General features: G+C 43.0%; 1 protein-coding gene across 2 annotated transcripts in view; it reads right to left on the reverse strand.

The window, feature by feature from the left end:
* Window positions 1–17,126, reverse strand: part of Zmat4 (zinc finger, matrin type 4) — a 391,831-nt gene that overhangs the window by 301,257 nt on the left and 73,448 nt on the right. For both annotated transcript variants that reach the window (XM_039094822.2, NM_001134747.1), the window contains one exon: window positions 14,640–14,745. In XM_039094822.2, the coding sequence (XP_038950750.1) occupies window positions 14,640–14,741 (102 nt within the window). In that variant the 5' untranslated portion in view covers window positions 14,742–14,745. The remainder of the gene's footprint in view (window positions 1–14,639; window positions 14,746–17,126) is intronic.

Genomic DNA, 17,126 nt, shown 5'->3' on the forward strand with positions numbered 1-17,126 from the left:
TACCCCAGCAAGACTTACATAAACGTGTTTATTACTGCTCTATTAATAGTGGCCAGGAAATGAAGCCAGCCTAGATAGATAACCATCAGCATATGAATGATAAAGAAAACCGTGCTATATATACACAACAGAATTTTATTCGGCTGTCAAGAATGAAATTATGACATTTGAATGAAAATGGATGGAATGGAAATCGTTACATTGGTAAAATAAGCCCGACTCAGAAAAGTACCACTTGTTTTCTCTTATCTGTAACTCCCAGATCTGTGTGTGTGCATGTGTGTGTTCTTGTGTGTGTCTTCATGTGCCTGTGTGTGCACATGTGTATGTGTGTGTATGTGCTTGTACATATGTGTATGTTCTTGTGCGTGTGCATGTATGCACACATGTGCATGCCTGCATGTGTGTCTATGTGTATATGACATGTATGTATGTGTGTGTATGTGTTCTTGTGTATGTGCATCTGTGCCAGTGTGTTTGTGTGTGTGTATGTGTGTGTGAGCATGTGTGTGTGTATGTGTGTGTGTGTGTCTATGTGTGTGTGTGTGTGTAGCAGTAGGGACTATGATGGGGAGGAAGGGATCTAAAGAAAGCAGAATGCCAGATAGGATAATAAAATGTTTGTGCCCTGAAAGTGAGAGGGACTATTTAGGAAGAGGATGAGTTATGGGAGAAGATGAGAGAAAGGGAAAATGAAACCAAAGTACTCTGCCTTTGTGTGTGTGTGTGTGTGTGTGTGTGTGTGTGTGTGTGTGTGTGTGTGTGTGTGTGTGCGCGCGCGCATGCACAAGGAACAGTCTTACTGTGTTGTAACTCAAAATTTAAATTTTTTTCTTTCCTTTTTTTTTGGAGCTGGGGACCGAACCCAGGGCCTTGCGCTTGCTAGGCAAGCGCTCTACCACTGAGCTAAATCCCCAACCCCTCGAAATTTAATTTAAAGGGAAAAAATAAAAATACTTAATATCATTAACCATCAAGTAAATGAAAACGAAACAATATTCTTACACTATGTCACTCCTGTTAGAATGACTGTTACTAAAGAGAAAAATAAAAACAGGCACAGTGATGCAAACTGTAACCTCAGAAACTATGCTGAAAGACGAGGCTATACGCGGGTTCAAGCTCAGCCTGTTTTAAAATACAAAAAAGTAGTATGCACACACAAATACATGCACACACGTGCACACGCACATATATAGTAATGCATATAGTACTAGTAAGAATATAATTTGTACAATCTATATGAAAGAGCGGGGACGTTCCCCCCAAAAAAACTAAAAAAGCAAGAGAAAGCTCCAGTATGATTTATATAATAATTCATCTTTCCTATTTACATTTCTAGGTATATGTCCTGGGAAATGAAGTCAGCATACCAAAGAGACCTGTACACCCACAGTCATTGAAGTGTACCCACAATGGCTAATGTACAGAGTCACCCAAGGTGCCGACGAATAGGTATCTCATTCAAAAGCAAGCATTCACCCATAGCACAGAAGAGCCTTAGAGCTGGCAAGATGGCTCAGTGGGTAAAGACATTCACTACCATGCTGGTAAATAGCTTCAAGTCTGGGGACCTAGCTTTACTAGCACACCATGGCATGCATTTGTGTGCATGTGTATGTGTGCATGCATACACACACACACACACACACACACACACACATACACACACACACACACATAAATACTTTTTTAATTTAAGAATTAAAGCCTCTTGTTTATAGCAAAATAAATGGAACTGGACACCATTATGCTGACAAATATGTCAGACCCAGAGAGTCACACAGGCCACACTCACTCTCTCATATGAAAGCTATGACACCTGCTTGAATAGATTAGTGACGATCAGAAACCAGGGTGAGTGGGAGAAAGGGAATGAGAACAAAGTACTGGTAAGAACATGTTCCGTATGGGTATAGAAGTATCATACAAAACCTGAGTGGGATGTAAAATTAATACCTCTCTAAAATATTAAATAAAACATAACTTTAAATAGACAAAAACAGAATGACCAGATGGTGCACTTAAATATTCCATAATGCATATAGTTTGAATCAATTATTCCTTAAAACTGGAGAAAAGAACTTGAGTGTTGACATGAACAAACTTCTCAAGGATCAAACAAATGCTGTCAAGAAAAAGTAAGTAAGTCTTATCTCCATCCTTTTTCTAAAAACTTTATCTCTTGACTGTTATCACGGAAAATCTTGTAGAGATGCATGTGACCAGAACCTTCCTTAAGAAACAAAAGTTTGAAAGCCTAGGAACCTACAGCCTCAGGTTGTCTTCCTAACCACGTGTCAGAAACACTGCCGTGCACTCTCTGAACTCTCACTGAGCATGTGGAATTTAAACGTCTAAGCAGGTGTGGAGGGCGACGTCACAACTCACCATTGGTGGTTCGCTTTGTTTCATTTAAACTCGGTGCACAGATGATGGACAAGGACATCTTCATGATCCTACGCAGGACAGAAATCTCAACACAGAAGAGTAGGATGTCCTAAACATAAGCAGCCCAGTCAGTCGTATGCTGCCCAAGGCTGGTTTTGTCCTGCATCGGGAACAATTAACTCCTGTCTCTAAGTTATTAGCTCCGTTGTGTATGCAAATGTGGTCTAAAGAAGAGATACGGCAATTCCTTCCAATATTTTCCTGTTTGCTGCCGTAGAGAACAAGTTGAATTTCATCTGCCTTGTCAACAGGCTGTCCCGTCTCTGTCATGGCTCACACACCCATGGCTTGCCTGGTCACATTCATTTTCCTCATATATATAGGTGGAGTTTCTGCTGCCCTTAACTTGTTTCTAAGATTTGAGCACCTTTTCTTTTTGTAAATGTCACACATGTCTGTGGGTCTATGAACGCATGTATTACACACTGACATGCAGATGCCCTCAGAGGCCAGAAGGGGGTGGTATCAGGTCTCTTGGGGATGGAGTTACACATGGTTGTGAGTCACCTGATGTGGGTGCTGGGAACTGAACTCTGGTCTTCTACCAGAGCAGCAAACATTTCTAGTCACTGGGCTTTTGATGGGCTTTGGGGTGGGGGTGGGGGTTGTTAATTGTGGGAGTCATAGTTTTTATCTTTTTTACCTACAGATTTCTAAAAAATAAGGAAATGGGCTCTATCATAGTACTTATACATAATGTAGATGTTAAAAAAATTACATTGGGGGAGTAAATGCAGGCACGCATCAGTGTGGGTCATTGCCTGGCTCCTAAATTAAATGTCTGTAAACACCTGCCAGTCACCCCTCTCTTCTGATCTGATACTATCTGGCTAATGGAAATGGATGAGGGGCTGATCACTGTGTTCTTCTAGGTGTACTTATCCAGTGTGACAAGATTTCATATTCCTCTTCTCAGAAAACATGTCATGACAAAGTCTAAATATCATGTGGCCCAGGGACTTCAAGTCAGCGAATCAGAGTATTGATTGTTATATAAATACCATGCCCAGCATTGCTTGAGTCTGCTAGGCAGTCCAAGGATACTTGGGATCTTAAAGGGACAATGCTTACTCCCAGCACCCCTGTGGCTTTGTCCTATTCAGCACTAGACTTCCTCAATCCTTTGCTCTGGTCTTATGACTATACCCAGCATCAGAGGAAACGGAGTCGTTCACACTGACGTGTGCAAATGCAACAGCCCTTAAAGCAGGAAAGGTTAAGACAGTAGACTGCTATGCTCATTTAGATCTATACCTCTGGATACTACCCAGATGAAAAACAGACAGGACATAACGATAGCCTGCAAGCAGGAGTGACGCCTGTCACTCAGAACGTAAAAGCACACGCTATATTGCTTACTCAAACACAAAACGTTCTCTTTTTCACTTTAGAACGAAATAGACTGCATTGGAACACCTGAAAGCATAAAGGTTTCCATACAGAACCCCGAACATGATTGTGATTTGCAAGTAAAATGTGATAAGGAAAACACAGCTTACGGGGGAGGCTGAAAAATGAGAGGGAACGAACACGTTTTGACTTTTTACTACAGGATGATTCAAAAGAGAGTTTGGCAAGAAACGGTCACATCATTCTAATGGGGAGGGGGGACATATATTTGCCCAATGCCAAAAGCTCGCACTGACTCCCATTGACACCAGTAGGTTTAAAGTTACATTGCTCACTGCAGGGGCACTGCAAAGCAGTGAGTGTGCTTAGCCTCATTGGATCAGTGGGGGTGAGTGTGCACTAGTGAGTTTGCACTAGTGTTACACAGCCACATCCTTCAGGCAGAGCAAGACGTGGTGACATGCAGACACGTGAAAATGGAGACCCAGCAGAGATGTAAGGGAAAGAAATAAAGGAGCGCAGAGAAAATAACCTCCAATCAGAGGCCAATTTAAACAGCAACAACAACATATATTTAGGAAAGCCTGCTCAGCACGGAGGGACACAGCGACAAATCAGCATTGTTAGAATCCACACAAAGTTAGCAGCTTAAAAAGTATCAAAACTCGGCCGCGTGCACATAGTAGAATGGGCATGGGCTCAGGTATTTACAGTTTCTGAGCCCAAGAAAAAGAAGCGAGAACAAATATAGGGAAAAAAAAAAAGGAAACCAAAGGAAATCTAGACTGAGGATATGAATAGAAATCAGATAGAAAGGAAAGCTAAATGGCTGAGCAGTTTCTGAATGCTATTAAAAGTTTATCGTTGTAGAACACAATTTAAGATAAGACTATATAAAATGCCAAGTAGATTAGGGGAAAGGAGAATGCTAAGTTATTGGCAGGATTACGACGATATGAGGACCTTCATGGACTATGGGTAGGACATGAAGCTTAGTTGAATTGAGAACTAGAATGTCCCGTGTTGGGGAAGTAGCTCTGATGATAGAGTGCTTGTTTAACATGTACAAGGCCCTGGGATAAGATCTCCAGTAATCTATAAGCCACGCATGGTGGCGCATGTCTGTAATCTCAAGCACTAGGAAATGTGGAGACATGAAAATGAGTCCAAAGTCGTTTTCAACTACATAGCAAGATCAAGCCAGCCTCCCCCGAGATCCCATCTCAAGACAAAATAATCCAGCTAACCAATATGTCTTATGATGAAGAAATTCCGCATTGTGCTGAACATCCATGCAAGATCAACTCTCAGGGAAGTTTTCCAGCAAATCTGTTAGAGATAGTTGTCAAAGCAGTGTGTGTATTTGTAGGATATTGGAGACAGGGTAGGTATCTGTCCCTAAAACAATGGTAAAGTTAAATTGAACCAATACTCACACCGAGTTTCGTGCAACCATCAAGACACAAGGGATCATAGGCACGTGTGAAAATGTAACACTGAACAAAACAGCAAGGTAGAAGAGAGTGCGATATTGGAAAGCCATTTGTACCCATTGAACGCACATCCCTGCACTCTCATTGTGATGTTCTGCCAGAGATTACACCAGAAAGGCAGAGGACAAGAGCAACACGGACGTAAAGAGTTGGGCACTCAGCAAGAGAACCGTGGGCAGCAGTCACATGAATAAGCGTGCTGGCACCTTACACCACTGTGAGACGCTCACTTTGCCTCTGAGCTCCTCCCCTCCACAAACACGCAGCAGGGGCTTAGCTGGAGAAGAACACAGACGCATTCTGAGTGTCAGTCTGCTGAACACATCTGTCTGGTGAGCCTCAAAACTCCTGACGTTTTCAAATATGAGGGAGGTCTGTAAAGTATGAAGTATGAAGGGCAATAGATGTGACACCTGAATGCTAGGTGAAAGCCTGGGTGGACTCCTGGGGCAGGAAAAGGACAAGAAAGGGGAGGGTGAAGAGACCTGAATATAGTCCACACTTGCTACTTATTAATTTATGTTATATAAGCATAACCCATCAATGTTGCTCCATTGGATGACAAATTTACTATAATATTGGATGATGCTAACAGTGGAGAAGAAACTGGGTCAAGTATAAACAGAAATATTCTAGTATTGGTTTGCAACATTCCTCTAAAACCAACACTATTCCAAAAGCATGTTTAAAAAAATATCCATGCGCACAAAGCTATACACATTTTAAAGAGCATAAATAAAAGGTATATCAGATATTTATAAAATGATTCTAGGAATGTAAAGTGCTTGAGTGTCATGGACCTCAGCACCATATAAACTGAGTTTAGTAGCACATGTCTTGTCCACATGAAGTGGACAATGGAGGATCCAAAATAGAAGGTCATTTTTCTGCCCCACAGTAAATTTAAGACCAATCTCAGCTACATTGATACTTGTATCAGAGGGCTGGAGAGATGGCTCTGTGGTTAAGAGCACTGACTGCTCTTCCAAAGGTCCTGAGTTCAAATCCCAGCAACCACATGGTGGCTCACAACCACCTGTAATGGGATCCGACGCCCTCTTCTGGTGTGTCTGAAGACAGCAACAGTGTACTTATATTCATAAAAAAAAATACTTGTATCAGAAAAGAAGGAAGGAAGGACGGAAGGAAGGAAGGACAGAAGGAAGGAAGGACAGAAGGAAGGAAGGAAGGGAGGAAGAGAGGGAGGAAGAGAGGGAGGAAGAGAGGGAGGGAGCAGGAAAGAAGGAAAGGGGAAAGAAAGAAAGAAAGAAAGAAAGAAAGAAAGAAAGAAAGAAAGAAAGAAAGAAAGAAAGAAAAAAAGAAAAGAGAGAAGGAAAAAAGAAGGAAGAGAAAGAAAAACAGAATGAGAGGGAGAAAGGGAAAATTGCAGGAGAGAGATATGGGGGTTGTGGGAATAGGAGGGAAGGAAGAAAAGAGAAGAAAGGAAGAAAGAAGAGAAGGGTAAAGACTTGGTAGAAGACACGAGGGCAAATGTTTAAATTCCTAGAACCTACATAAAAGGCCAGATTGTGTCTGAAGGCAATTCCTATGGGGATATGGGAGAGGAAAACGTGAAATCCCGAATTCTCACCAGTCAGCTAGACTTGCATTTGCAGCATAGAACCAGAGACCAGAGAGGGACTAAAAAGAATAGAGGGGGACAAACACCAGAGGGTGAGCTTGGTCCTACATACAGGCTCACCTTGGCATGCATGCGCACACACACACACACACACAAGTCTGTGACCATTTGGTTTGGGAAGGAAAGTAGTCACAAGTATGCAACTTGGCCATAATTTTTTTTTAAAGTTTCAGGCCTGCGAGATGGCACAGTAAATAAAGTGACTGGGTGGCTTCTGTGGCTCTACCCTCTGCAGCCCACAAAGCTTGTCTCCTAGGCTGAAGCCAGCTCCCCTCCATGGCTGCTGCTATTCTTAGTGGTCATCCCATAGTATTAACAACTCCGAAATGCTAGGTCTTCTTTTGAAACCGGGCTACACTCTCACCAACAGCCCCTTCTGGATTCTCTCAAGGAACTCCAGCCTTGCCACACAATGCCAAGCCTCAGCTGTTCTCTATGACCCCTCTATGTCTTCAAAACCAGTACCACCTGGGTGAGTCTTACACCAAGCTGTGCTGTCAGAGGAAGGTCCAACCTCAGGCATCTCTAGAACACAGCTTCTGTGTGTTGACTCTGAGAAAACACTTCTCAAAAGATTTCAACTCCACTATGCTGGTCTCTTACTAATCACTACTAACTTATTAGTTCTAGCTAACCAGCATCAATTGTCCCAGAAAAGCAATGGTTTTACTTGAGTGATTCTGGTCTCTTGTTAATCATGGCTGATTTTCAGTCCCAGCTAACCGGAACCACAAATTCTCAAATGGAAATATGCCATGGCCTGATAGTTTTTAGTGCCTCTCCAATCTCGCTCTGGAATTTCTCAAGCCAAATCTCCACTGTCTGCATTTCTCTCAGCGCCATTATCTTCCAACCAACCACATAAGAGCTCACAAAGCTTTGAACACTCAATGGCTTTTCTAGTTCAAAGTTCCAAAGTCCTTCCACAATCCTAGAAAACACATGATTAGACCTGTCAAGCAATATCCCACTTGTGGTATCAATTTGTCCTAGTCAAGGTTACTATCGCTATGATGAAACATCAGAAACAAAAGCAACTTGAAGGGAAAGGGGGTTTACAAATCACTGTTCACCATGGAAAGAAGTCAGGGCAAAAACCTGGAGGCAGGAGCTGATGCAGAAGCCATGGAGGGGTGCTGCTTACTGGCTTGTTCGTATATGGCTTCCTCAGCCTGCTTTCTTATAGATCCCAGCACCACCAGATGGTGGATGGCGCCGCCCACAATGGGCTGGGGCCTCCACCATCAACCACTAATTAAGAAAAGGCTCTACAGACTTGCCTGCAGCCCCATCTTATAGAGACATTTTCTTAATTAAGGTTCCTTCCTCTCAGACGACTTTAGCTTGTGTCGTGTTGACACAAAGCTATCCAGAACAAATACTCAAAGCAGAGGAGATCATTCTAGTCCATTATTCCTCTTTATTAGTAAAATCTGAAATCTTTCAAGAGAAAGGAAGGCATTTTACCAGCTGGCATAATTGGTTTAAAAAGACTGTCCTGGTAGGGACCAGTAGGCAAGCTGTAGGGGTTGAGGGAGGGGCTCCTACCAGTAACTTTCTGCCCAAGGGCATTCGTGCATGTATATGCTACTCAAAGAAAGGGATCATGATGATGAATACTGACTATCCGTTTATGTAATCTAGAATCATCTAGTGAACAAACCTCTGGGTATGCCTGGAAAAGATTATCTGTATTAGGTTGGTTTATGGGCACTCGGAGAGGGGTTGTCCAGATTAGGTTAATTGCGGGAGGTAAGCCCCTCTAAGAGTGCACAGTAGCATTCCATGAACTGGGACCAAGACGAAATAAAAAAGAATGCTAGCATTCGTTGCTCTCTGCTTCCTGGCTGTGGATGCAATATGACCGGAAGTCTCACATTCCTGCTACAGTGCCTTCCCCGCCATGATGGACTTCCCTCACTCTGTAAGCAACAAATCAGCCTTCCCATCCTACAGTTGCTTTGGTTGGATATTTTGTTGCAGCAATGAGGAAAGTCAATGAATAGTGTGAAACAATTCAAACTTAGATAAACTCCACTCCAAATTAAATCATCTTGGTCAAAGCCTACAAAGAAGCTAATTATATTCTCAAGCCTTAGAGAAGAAGCAAGCACACTGTCTGCTACCTGAGAACATCGGAAGCAAGCGAGGCAAGGCGCAGGCTGTAGATCAATACTAGAGCACACTGCTCAGGTCAAGAGACTTTGGGATTTCCTTTTTGGCTAATACAGAAGAATGAAAAAAAAACACAATCAGGTCTGGAATGAATATGTCCTCTGGTGAATGCTAAGAAAAGAAGTCTGGAAGAAAAATCATCAGCGAACATTGCCAATCTGTACAGGTGGGGATCTGAGAGCCAAGTAGCAAACATATCACTACATGGGTTCTAAGAGCTAAAGTCTGTTTGCCTTTTACCAGGATTCATTCTGGATACCAAGGAATTACAAGGCAATTCAGAAATATATCTCGACAAAATTTGGTGTTACCATGAATCACATGGCTTGGGAAACAAGGGGATGCAGAAAGGACAGATGCATTGTGTTTATTTTCTACAACTGAATCAAGAAGGTGGGTTTATTATACCCAGCTGAACAAGGAGATGGGTTCTTAGTACACAGGTGAACAAGGAGGCAGGTTTAGCTAATCTTGGTAGGAAGTCTATTTAGGGAAGCAGTCTCAAGCTGCTGTTTTCCCAGAGGAGAAAGCAGTGGTTGTTTTTTTCTATATACACTGTCCATCATCATTTCTGTGAGGACCAAAGGCAGCCTTTTCCACTCCCATTGGTCTAGGCCATAAAGATGCTTGAGATGTCCATGCCTATGTCAAAGATTACAAATCCACTGGAATTCATCTGCTCTCTGCAACCATAGAAAAGACATCCATGTCTCAACAAAAATAAGGGTAAAGTATTTTCCCATTTGTAATATAGATTACATATGTAATATATATTGGTCACAACACGTGCGTGTGTGTGTGCGTGTGTGTGTGTATAAACATATGTATGGAAAATTACATTCCATTCATACCCTTATAATGTTTAAAAAAAACTGGGTATACCTGGGGGACTAAGAAGAATAAAGGAGGAATATTTTTACATTATACGCTACTTTATATTTACTGATTTTTTTTGAATTATATAAATTAACTGTTTCGGAAATGAATAAAATATTATTATAAAAATACATTTTTATATTCATATCTCACAAATTTTCTCAAAATACTTAAGTCATATTAAAAACTACCTGCTTATAATATAAAAGGAAAAAGAACCAAGTGATATAGACACAAATCAAACACAGGGAAAGAGAACAGTAGTGTCTGCCTCTACAGTGAACACAGTAAATACGCTTACAGTAAGGATTCTCATCCATTTTCTGAGTGTGGCAACACATTTGGGGTCAAAGCAAACGAGAAACATCCAGTTTCTCTGCGCAGACAGATCACATGCATCTGTCTTGATCAGGGTTGGTATCACTGCCATAAAATGCCGTGACCAAAAATGACTTGGGGAGGAAAGGGTTTATTTGACTTACACTTCCACAATGTAGCTGATCCCTGAAGGAAGTCAGGACAGAGCAGGAACCTGGAGGCAGGTGCTGACACGGAGGATGTGGAAGGATGCTGCTCACCAGCTTGCTCCTCCTGGTTTGCTCTGCCCGCTTTTTTTTTTTTTCCAGAACCCAGGACCACCTACCCAGAGGTAGACCTGCCCACAAAGGGTTGGGTCCACCCCCATTAATCACTAATTAGGAAAATGCTCTATCAGTTTGCCTACAACCTGATAGTATAAAAGTATTTTCTCACTCAAGGTTCTGTCCTCTCAGTTGACAATGAATTAGCCAGAACAGCATCTTCCTCCTGTGTCTAGCTCAGTGAGTCTGCTGATCCTGCCATCTAGTCACCTTCCCCAACCTGTCAATTCTAGCCTGGGTCACACTGAAAACAGCCTTACAAGTGAGGAAGCTTATAGCTCTGTGAGCCTCCGTTCAAAACTCCGAACACAGATAAATGACTCAATGACTCAACTCAAAGATTTGGAAAAAGAAAGGATGAACCAAAGCCAAACCCAGTTAACATCACTGAATACTAAAACTCAGAGCAGACATCGAGGAAACAGAAACCAACAAAGCGATGCAATGAACCAGTAAGTCTAAGAACTGATTCTTTGGGAAGTTAAGCATGACTGGCAGACACATGGCCTAACTAACTGAGAGAAGGAGAGAGGAACGCATTTAAAATGTATTCTGTTAACTGGAAAACCTAAAAGGAATGAATAAATTTCTATATTTAGCCAAACCACCAAAATTAAATCAAGAAACCAACAACCTAAACAGATCCATAATAAATGAGGAGATTAAATTAAAAAAAAAAAAAAGCTTTCCAGTAAAAGACAAAAGTCCAAGGTTAGATGGGTTCACAGCAGAATTCTACCAGACTTTCAAATATCTACGAAAGGGGAGGAGGAGGAGGAAGGGAGGGGGAGGAAGGGGAAGGAAGCGAGGTGAAGGAGGGAGAGTCAGGGGTAAGGGAAGAGAAGGAAAGGGAAGGAGAAAGGAGAGGGGAGGGAAGGGAAGGAGAAAGGAGAGGGGAAGGAAGGGAAGGGAAGGGAAGCAGAAAGGAGAGGGGAGGGAAGGGAAGGGAAGGGAAGGGAAGGGAAGGGAAGGGAAGGGAAGGGAAGGAGGGAAGGACAGAGGGAGGGAGGAAGAATGAGGAAAGGAAGGAAATGAAAAAAGAAAAAGAAAGGAAGGAAGAAAGGAAGGCAGGCAGGTAGGCAGGGAAGGAGGGAGGGAGAGAGGGAGGGAGAGAAGGAGGAGGAGTATTCTCAAACTGCTACAGACTCAGTGTAACTCCAATATCCAAACCAGGCAAAAGCACAAAGAAAATGAAATATCACAAGCCAATATCCCTGATGGACACAAACTCAAAAGTGCTGTGGAAAAAAAAATACTTGCAAAAAGAATACAAACATAAATAAGAACAAGATTATCCACCATGGCCCAAGTTGTTTCTCTCTGGAATGCATTCATTATTCTAACACACACTAGTCATTAATTGCAATAAGTCATGTAAATGGACAGAACTGCGCAGACCATTTCTACTGCTGGTTCCGAATCTCTCCAGTACCTAACACCAGTACTTCCGGTCACACAGAAATACACAGTGACGCTCATCGATGGGCTCCCATCAGAAAGCAGGGTCATTACCAGCCTGGACTGAAGGAGTGAGCCAATCACAAGGGAGTTCTGGGCATCACAGCAACAGCGTTCTCAATGAGCTGAGTGAGATTCCTTTCTCACTGAGAAACCCACCCAACAGTCCATCTCAGCAGAGGTTGTCTGTAGACCTGAAGGCAGACGGACAGAATACCAGTTTTTCAAATAGTCCCCATTGGTTTGGGGTGCATTACTGTGTAGGTGTCCCAAACAAAGGGACAAACAAGAGAGACAAGAAATGGAGGGATCCCACACCCTGCCTCTGCCAGTTCTCTGCCTTGGCCTCTCTGCAGGCAGAATGCACAGGCTGTATCAGATGCAAGGAAGGCAAGGGACAGACAAGCAAAAGGCATCGCTCAACGTCCACCCACTTAACGTTGCTGGGCGAAGTGTGACACCGCCGACGGGGATCTATTGACTGCTTTACTTTTCCTAACTCACGTGTGCTACATTCAATTAACACGGGCCATAAACAATTAGATTACACCACAGCAAGAGTCCAGGACATCAATAAACGAACCCAAGATCAAAATAACTATACCCTTAGTCAAGCAGCTAAGAGGTCTTGTTGTTTTCTTGTTAGTTTATTTCAAAACTTTGTTGTCTTAAATAATCTGGCATTAGCTTTCTGGTTCCACTAACATACAGTACGGAACAGCATCTCCAACATACTTAGGAAAGAGACACATCTACCTCACAAGTGCTAAGAATACCTATAATTAAATAAAATAGATATTAAATAATACACACACATACACACACACACACACACACACACACATATATATATATATATATATGGATATTATTCAGGAATTAGGGATGATCAAATAAGCAAAGCAGTTTCTATCCTCAAACATCAGGAACAAGGGTTAAAAATTAAAACAGAAAAGGCTTAATATAAAGGGCGTGCAATTTCAGAGCAGGAAAAACTCCCCTGATCTTCAGTGATATTTCAAAGTAACAGCACTCCCGTGCTTATGAGCAATGTCCGCAGAGATTAGAGAGTTCGTTATTTCCAAAACAATGAATTTATTCCCGATAAACAAATTCACTTTTTGCCGCTTCTGGTACTCACTTTCCTCTTGACAAAAGAATAATGTGTCGGCCTCCAGGTCCATAATTTTCACACAAATCAAAAGCGTGTGGGATGGAGGGAGGGTCCAGAAAGTTACAAAGTGCAGAAGTTAAATTTGCCACAAGCCGATACTATGCTGAATCTATGCAAATGAGGTGAAGTAGGTGTTAGGAGTGAGGTAGGTGTAAGAGATTATTGAAAAGATACAGGAGGAGGTGTATGGCTTCTCTGTAAACATCACACCTTTCCCTACAGAGGACCCGAGTACCCACTGGGATCTCAGGAACCCATCCCCTGTGGAACGGCAGGGGTGGGCAACTTGGCTGACTTCTCTCCACAGATGTTGATTTCACAGATGTTCAACGAGCATGCTTGTCCCCCCATCACCAAAGCACAGCAGCATGGGAGTTCACGGCAATAAAAGAATTTCATATGCTCGACACACTCAGCTTCCGAAGCATTTCCACGAACACTATTAAAGGTTGCATTCAGTTATCACAAAACTTGGTGGGGAAGGCAGGGTTGTGAGTGCGAGCCCAGAGGGGTTCAGGGAGTGACAGTGACAACTGGCACTTATTACAGTCATCGGATGAAAATCAAAAATTGCTGGCTAAGCCTTGTAGTCTAAGCTTCCTTACAAGTCGCTACACCTGAAAACCCCTATTCCCACAGCTCTGTGCTCTTCAGAAACCAAAATACACAATGTAGCACTCAGTGTCTTGGGATCCCAGCTCTCTGTCCTCCCATCCTGGTTCCTCATTCCTCCCTGGGATGTAAGTCAGCCCCTCCTTAGCTCATCCTCCGCTGCTATGCAGGATCAAAGAGCATCTGTCAGGCGTCCCATGCCAGAGTTCACAATGCCCTTCTGGACTATTTGGCGTTTCGAACCTGCTCATGGTTGCAGGAGACTCCTGCATTCTGGTGAACATGTAGGGCACTGACCACTGGGAAGGATATCTGAAGAGGAAGCACCTTTACTCCTGCTGAGACCCAAGTTTCCCTGTGTGACTAGCAAGGGCCTTTGAGCTTGTCTTCACTGTCGTGTCTGACTGACATGTATTCCCTCACAGAGAGGGCAAATTGTGATATGCATCCCTCACAGAGAAAGCAAGCAAAGGAAGTCCACAGGGCTCTTGTGGTAGGAAGAACACATTAAAAATATTAATAAACATGAATGAACGAATGAATGAATGAATGAATGAATAAATAAATAAATAAATAAATAGTCTTGGAAGTACCCGGGGCTGCAGAATCATGTCCCCCAATCTTTAGTCCCTATTTCCAATAAACACGGTCAGGACTCACACTATACAGGCTTCCGACATGCCGTTCTGAAAACTCCCCAGTCCCATGAGCACATATCCTCAAGCCCCACAGCCAGACTGTGGTTGAGCGAGCGAGGCTCTCCTTACCTCATAATGGGCCACCCGCTGGGACTCGGATATCAGCTGTGCACTGCACACCTTGCAGTAACTGTCTGTAAATAAATCCTGATCGATATCGGAGGACTTCATCAGGCTAAAGAAAAGTCAACAGAAAAAAAAAAAAAAAAGAAGAAGAAGAAGAGAGAAAGGGAGTCTGTTACTCTGACGAAAACTCAGAACACAAAGATGTGAAAAGCCAGGGTCCCAGGAGCTGGTGTGCTGATCAAGGAGACAGATATCTGTCCAACCCCCAGTGTTACCATACCAACTAACCTCCATGACGAGGAACTGATCGTTTGCCTATGAAAACCCAACAGAGGTGCTAGACCCTTAAAAGATAGACTCTATCTTTAACGTTTCTGCTTAAACAAACCAGATTTGCCGCTATGGTTTTTCTGTGACAAAATCATTAACACGTGTGACATAGATTAACAAAGCATTGTAAGGTACCCAATTCACGCAACAACGGCAAATAGGTCAAAAGCATTCTGATACGTCTTCACCCTAGAGATAAGATGTGGGTTACGAACCCAGATTCAGAAGTGTACAGACATGTATGCACAAAGCAGAGGACTTGTTTCTAAATATGTGGAGTGCGTTTCCAGAAACAATAGGTCACTGTTTTATAATAAGTTCATTTTGAAATGTTTCTATAATGAACAGGATTTTTTTTTTTTACCAAGGGACAAGTTATCACAGGAGCTTTATATGCAACGTAAGAGGTGGTGGCTACACTTTAAAACAATCAGGATGCAGCCTTCCTTCCAACCTCACACCACGGAATACAAGGAGATCTTCCCATACATGCTGCCGTCTATATTTAGGGATTTCAGAGTCCATTACACCATCCCAACCACCTCACACCACAACTGAACAAATGGTAAATGAATGGGTCCTCTACCTCCAACCTGCCGTGAGAATGCAGCCCAAGTCCTCATGCCTTCAAAATGATAAGAGGCAACAGACAAAGCCAGTACCAGACCGCATTACAGCCAGGCAAGAGAGTCTCCACCTGTGGGCCCACTATGTGCATGGTGGGTGCGTCCTACTTTAATGCCCTCCCATTACCTTCTGGACTGTCCAAAAGTACATTACTGGGTGGTGACATGACCTAGCTGGCTCCCTCTTCCAAACAAGCCCGTTCCACCTCAGGAATGCTGCGGCCATGTGGCGTGTGGGAAGTTCTCAACTCCCTGTGCTCCCGTTCTTCTCACAAACATGGAGATTGTAGAAGATTCTTATTTGTTGAAAATTGCAAGGAATCAAAGGAGGCAATATCTTAAAAGTGCTAAATATAAAACTTTAATCGTATTTTCAAATACCTGGAACAACCAATAATTATTGCAGATACCTTAGACCACTGAGTCTTAGAGCTGATGTGGATCTGTAGTTTCTGGAAGGATTTGTCCCTAGCAAGTGGTGGGTTGAAGCCCTCCTTCTGCCCTAGGCTAAGGTTTACTCCTCACCGTACACAATGCAATCTGTCTTGGGGAGGGTGCAATCTTTACGTCTCTTGGCTTGAATACAATCTACCCCGCTGTACCTTTCACTCATTAATTCTGCCTCAGGCTCAACAGCCAATCTTCCCTTTTCACCAGATGACCACACTTGAATTTCTGAAGAAAAAGTCTTCATGCCTCTTTCTGAGCCCTGCCCTCCCTCATAACCTTGTGTCTGTTTTCAGCATGGTCCATCTTCAAAAGCAGTACCAGGAAAGCAAGGAGGCTCCAGAATGGTCTAACAGGGAAAAGCAGACTCTACCAACAGTATAACCTCTGATGTAGTCTTTATTCTCATCCCAGAATGAAAACAGTGAAGACAACTTTTGAGCACAGGGGAAAATGCAACAGAACACGAGATCCGCCTAATGGGAAGTGAGAACCTACATCGTTAAGCCAAGTTCCTGTAAGTGGTTGGGCTCAAGGATTATCGTGTTCTCTGCTATTTTTAATAAAGAAGCACATAAAGACAGATTCATGGGTGACCTGCTTAATAAGGATCTCTGAGCTCCCCGCACACTCCTTCCTCATCACACGGCCAACTGCAGGAATCAGGCAGCGTGAAAGGATGTTCAGGTGCACGCTGGACTGAGCAGAGCGCGTGCGTGGGAGTCTGTGTCTCAGTGAAGCAGTTGTGCGGCAGAAATAGCTTTAAAGGCAAAACATTAAATGTGTAGACTACCGAAAAATCTCAAAAGAAGAGAAAAATATGGCTTTTCCCATCGTCTTACGTAAGAATATTGATTTGAGCAAGTCTGTGTGCAACGGAACAGGCAATGAAGACCCTCGTGGGTCTGAGGCATGAGTGAAATACCTGAATACGGTGTTAGTGGGAGGCCATTGCTGGACACGCACCAGGCTGGCCTGAAAGGAGAACTCTTTCTGTGCAGGTCACTCTAGACAAGGAGGAGATCCCATTTGTGACTCAAGGACTGGAATTCTCAAGAAGGAAAACTACCATCTAGTCACACACACA

This window comes from Rattus norvegicus, chromosome 16 (assembly GCF_036323735.1).
Source record: "Rattus norvegicus strain BN/NHsdMcwi chromosome 16, GRCr8, whole genome shotgun sequence".
Lineage (NCBI taxonomy): Eukaryota > Metazoa > Chordata > Mammalia > Rodentia > Muridae > Rattus > Rattus norvegicus.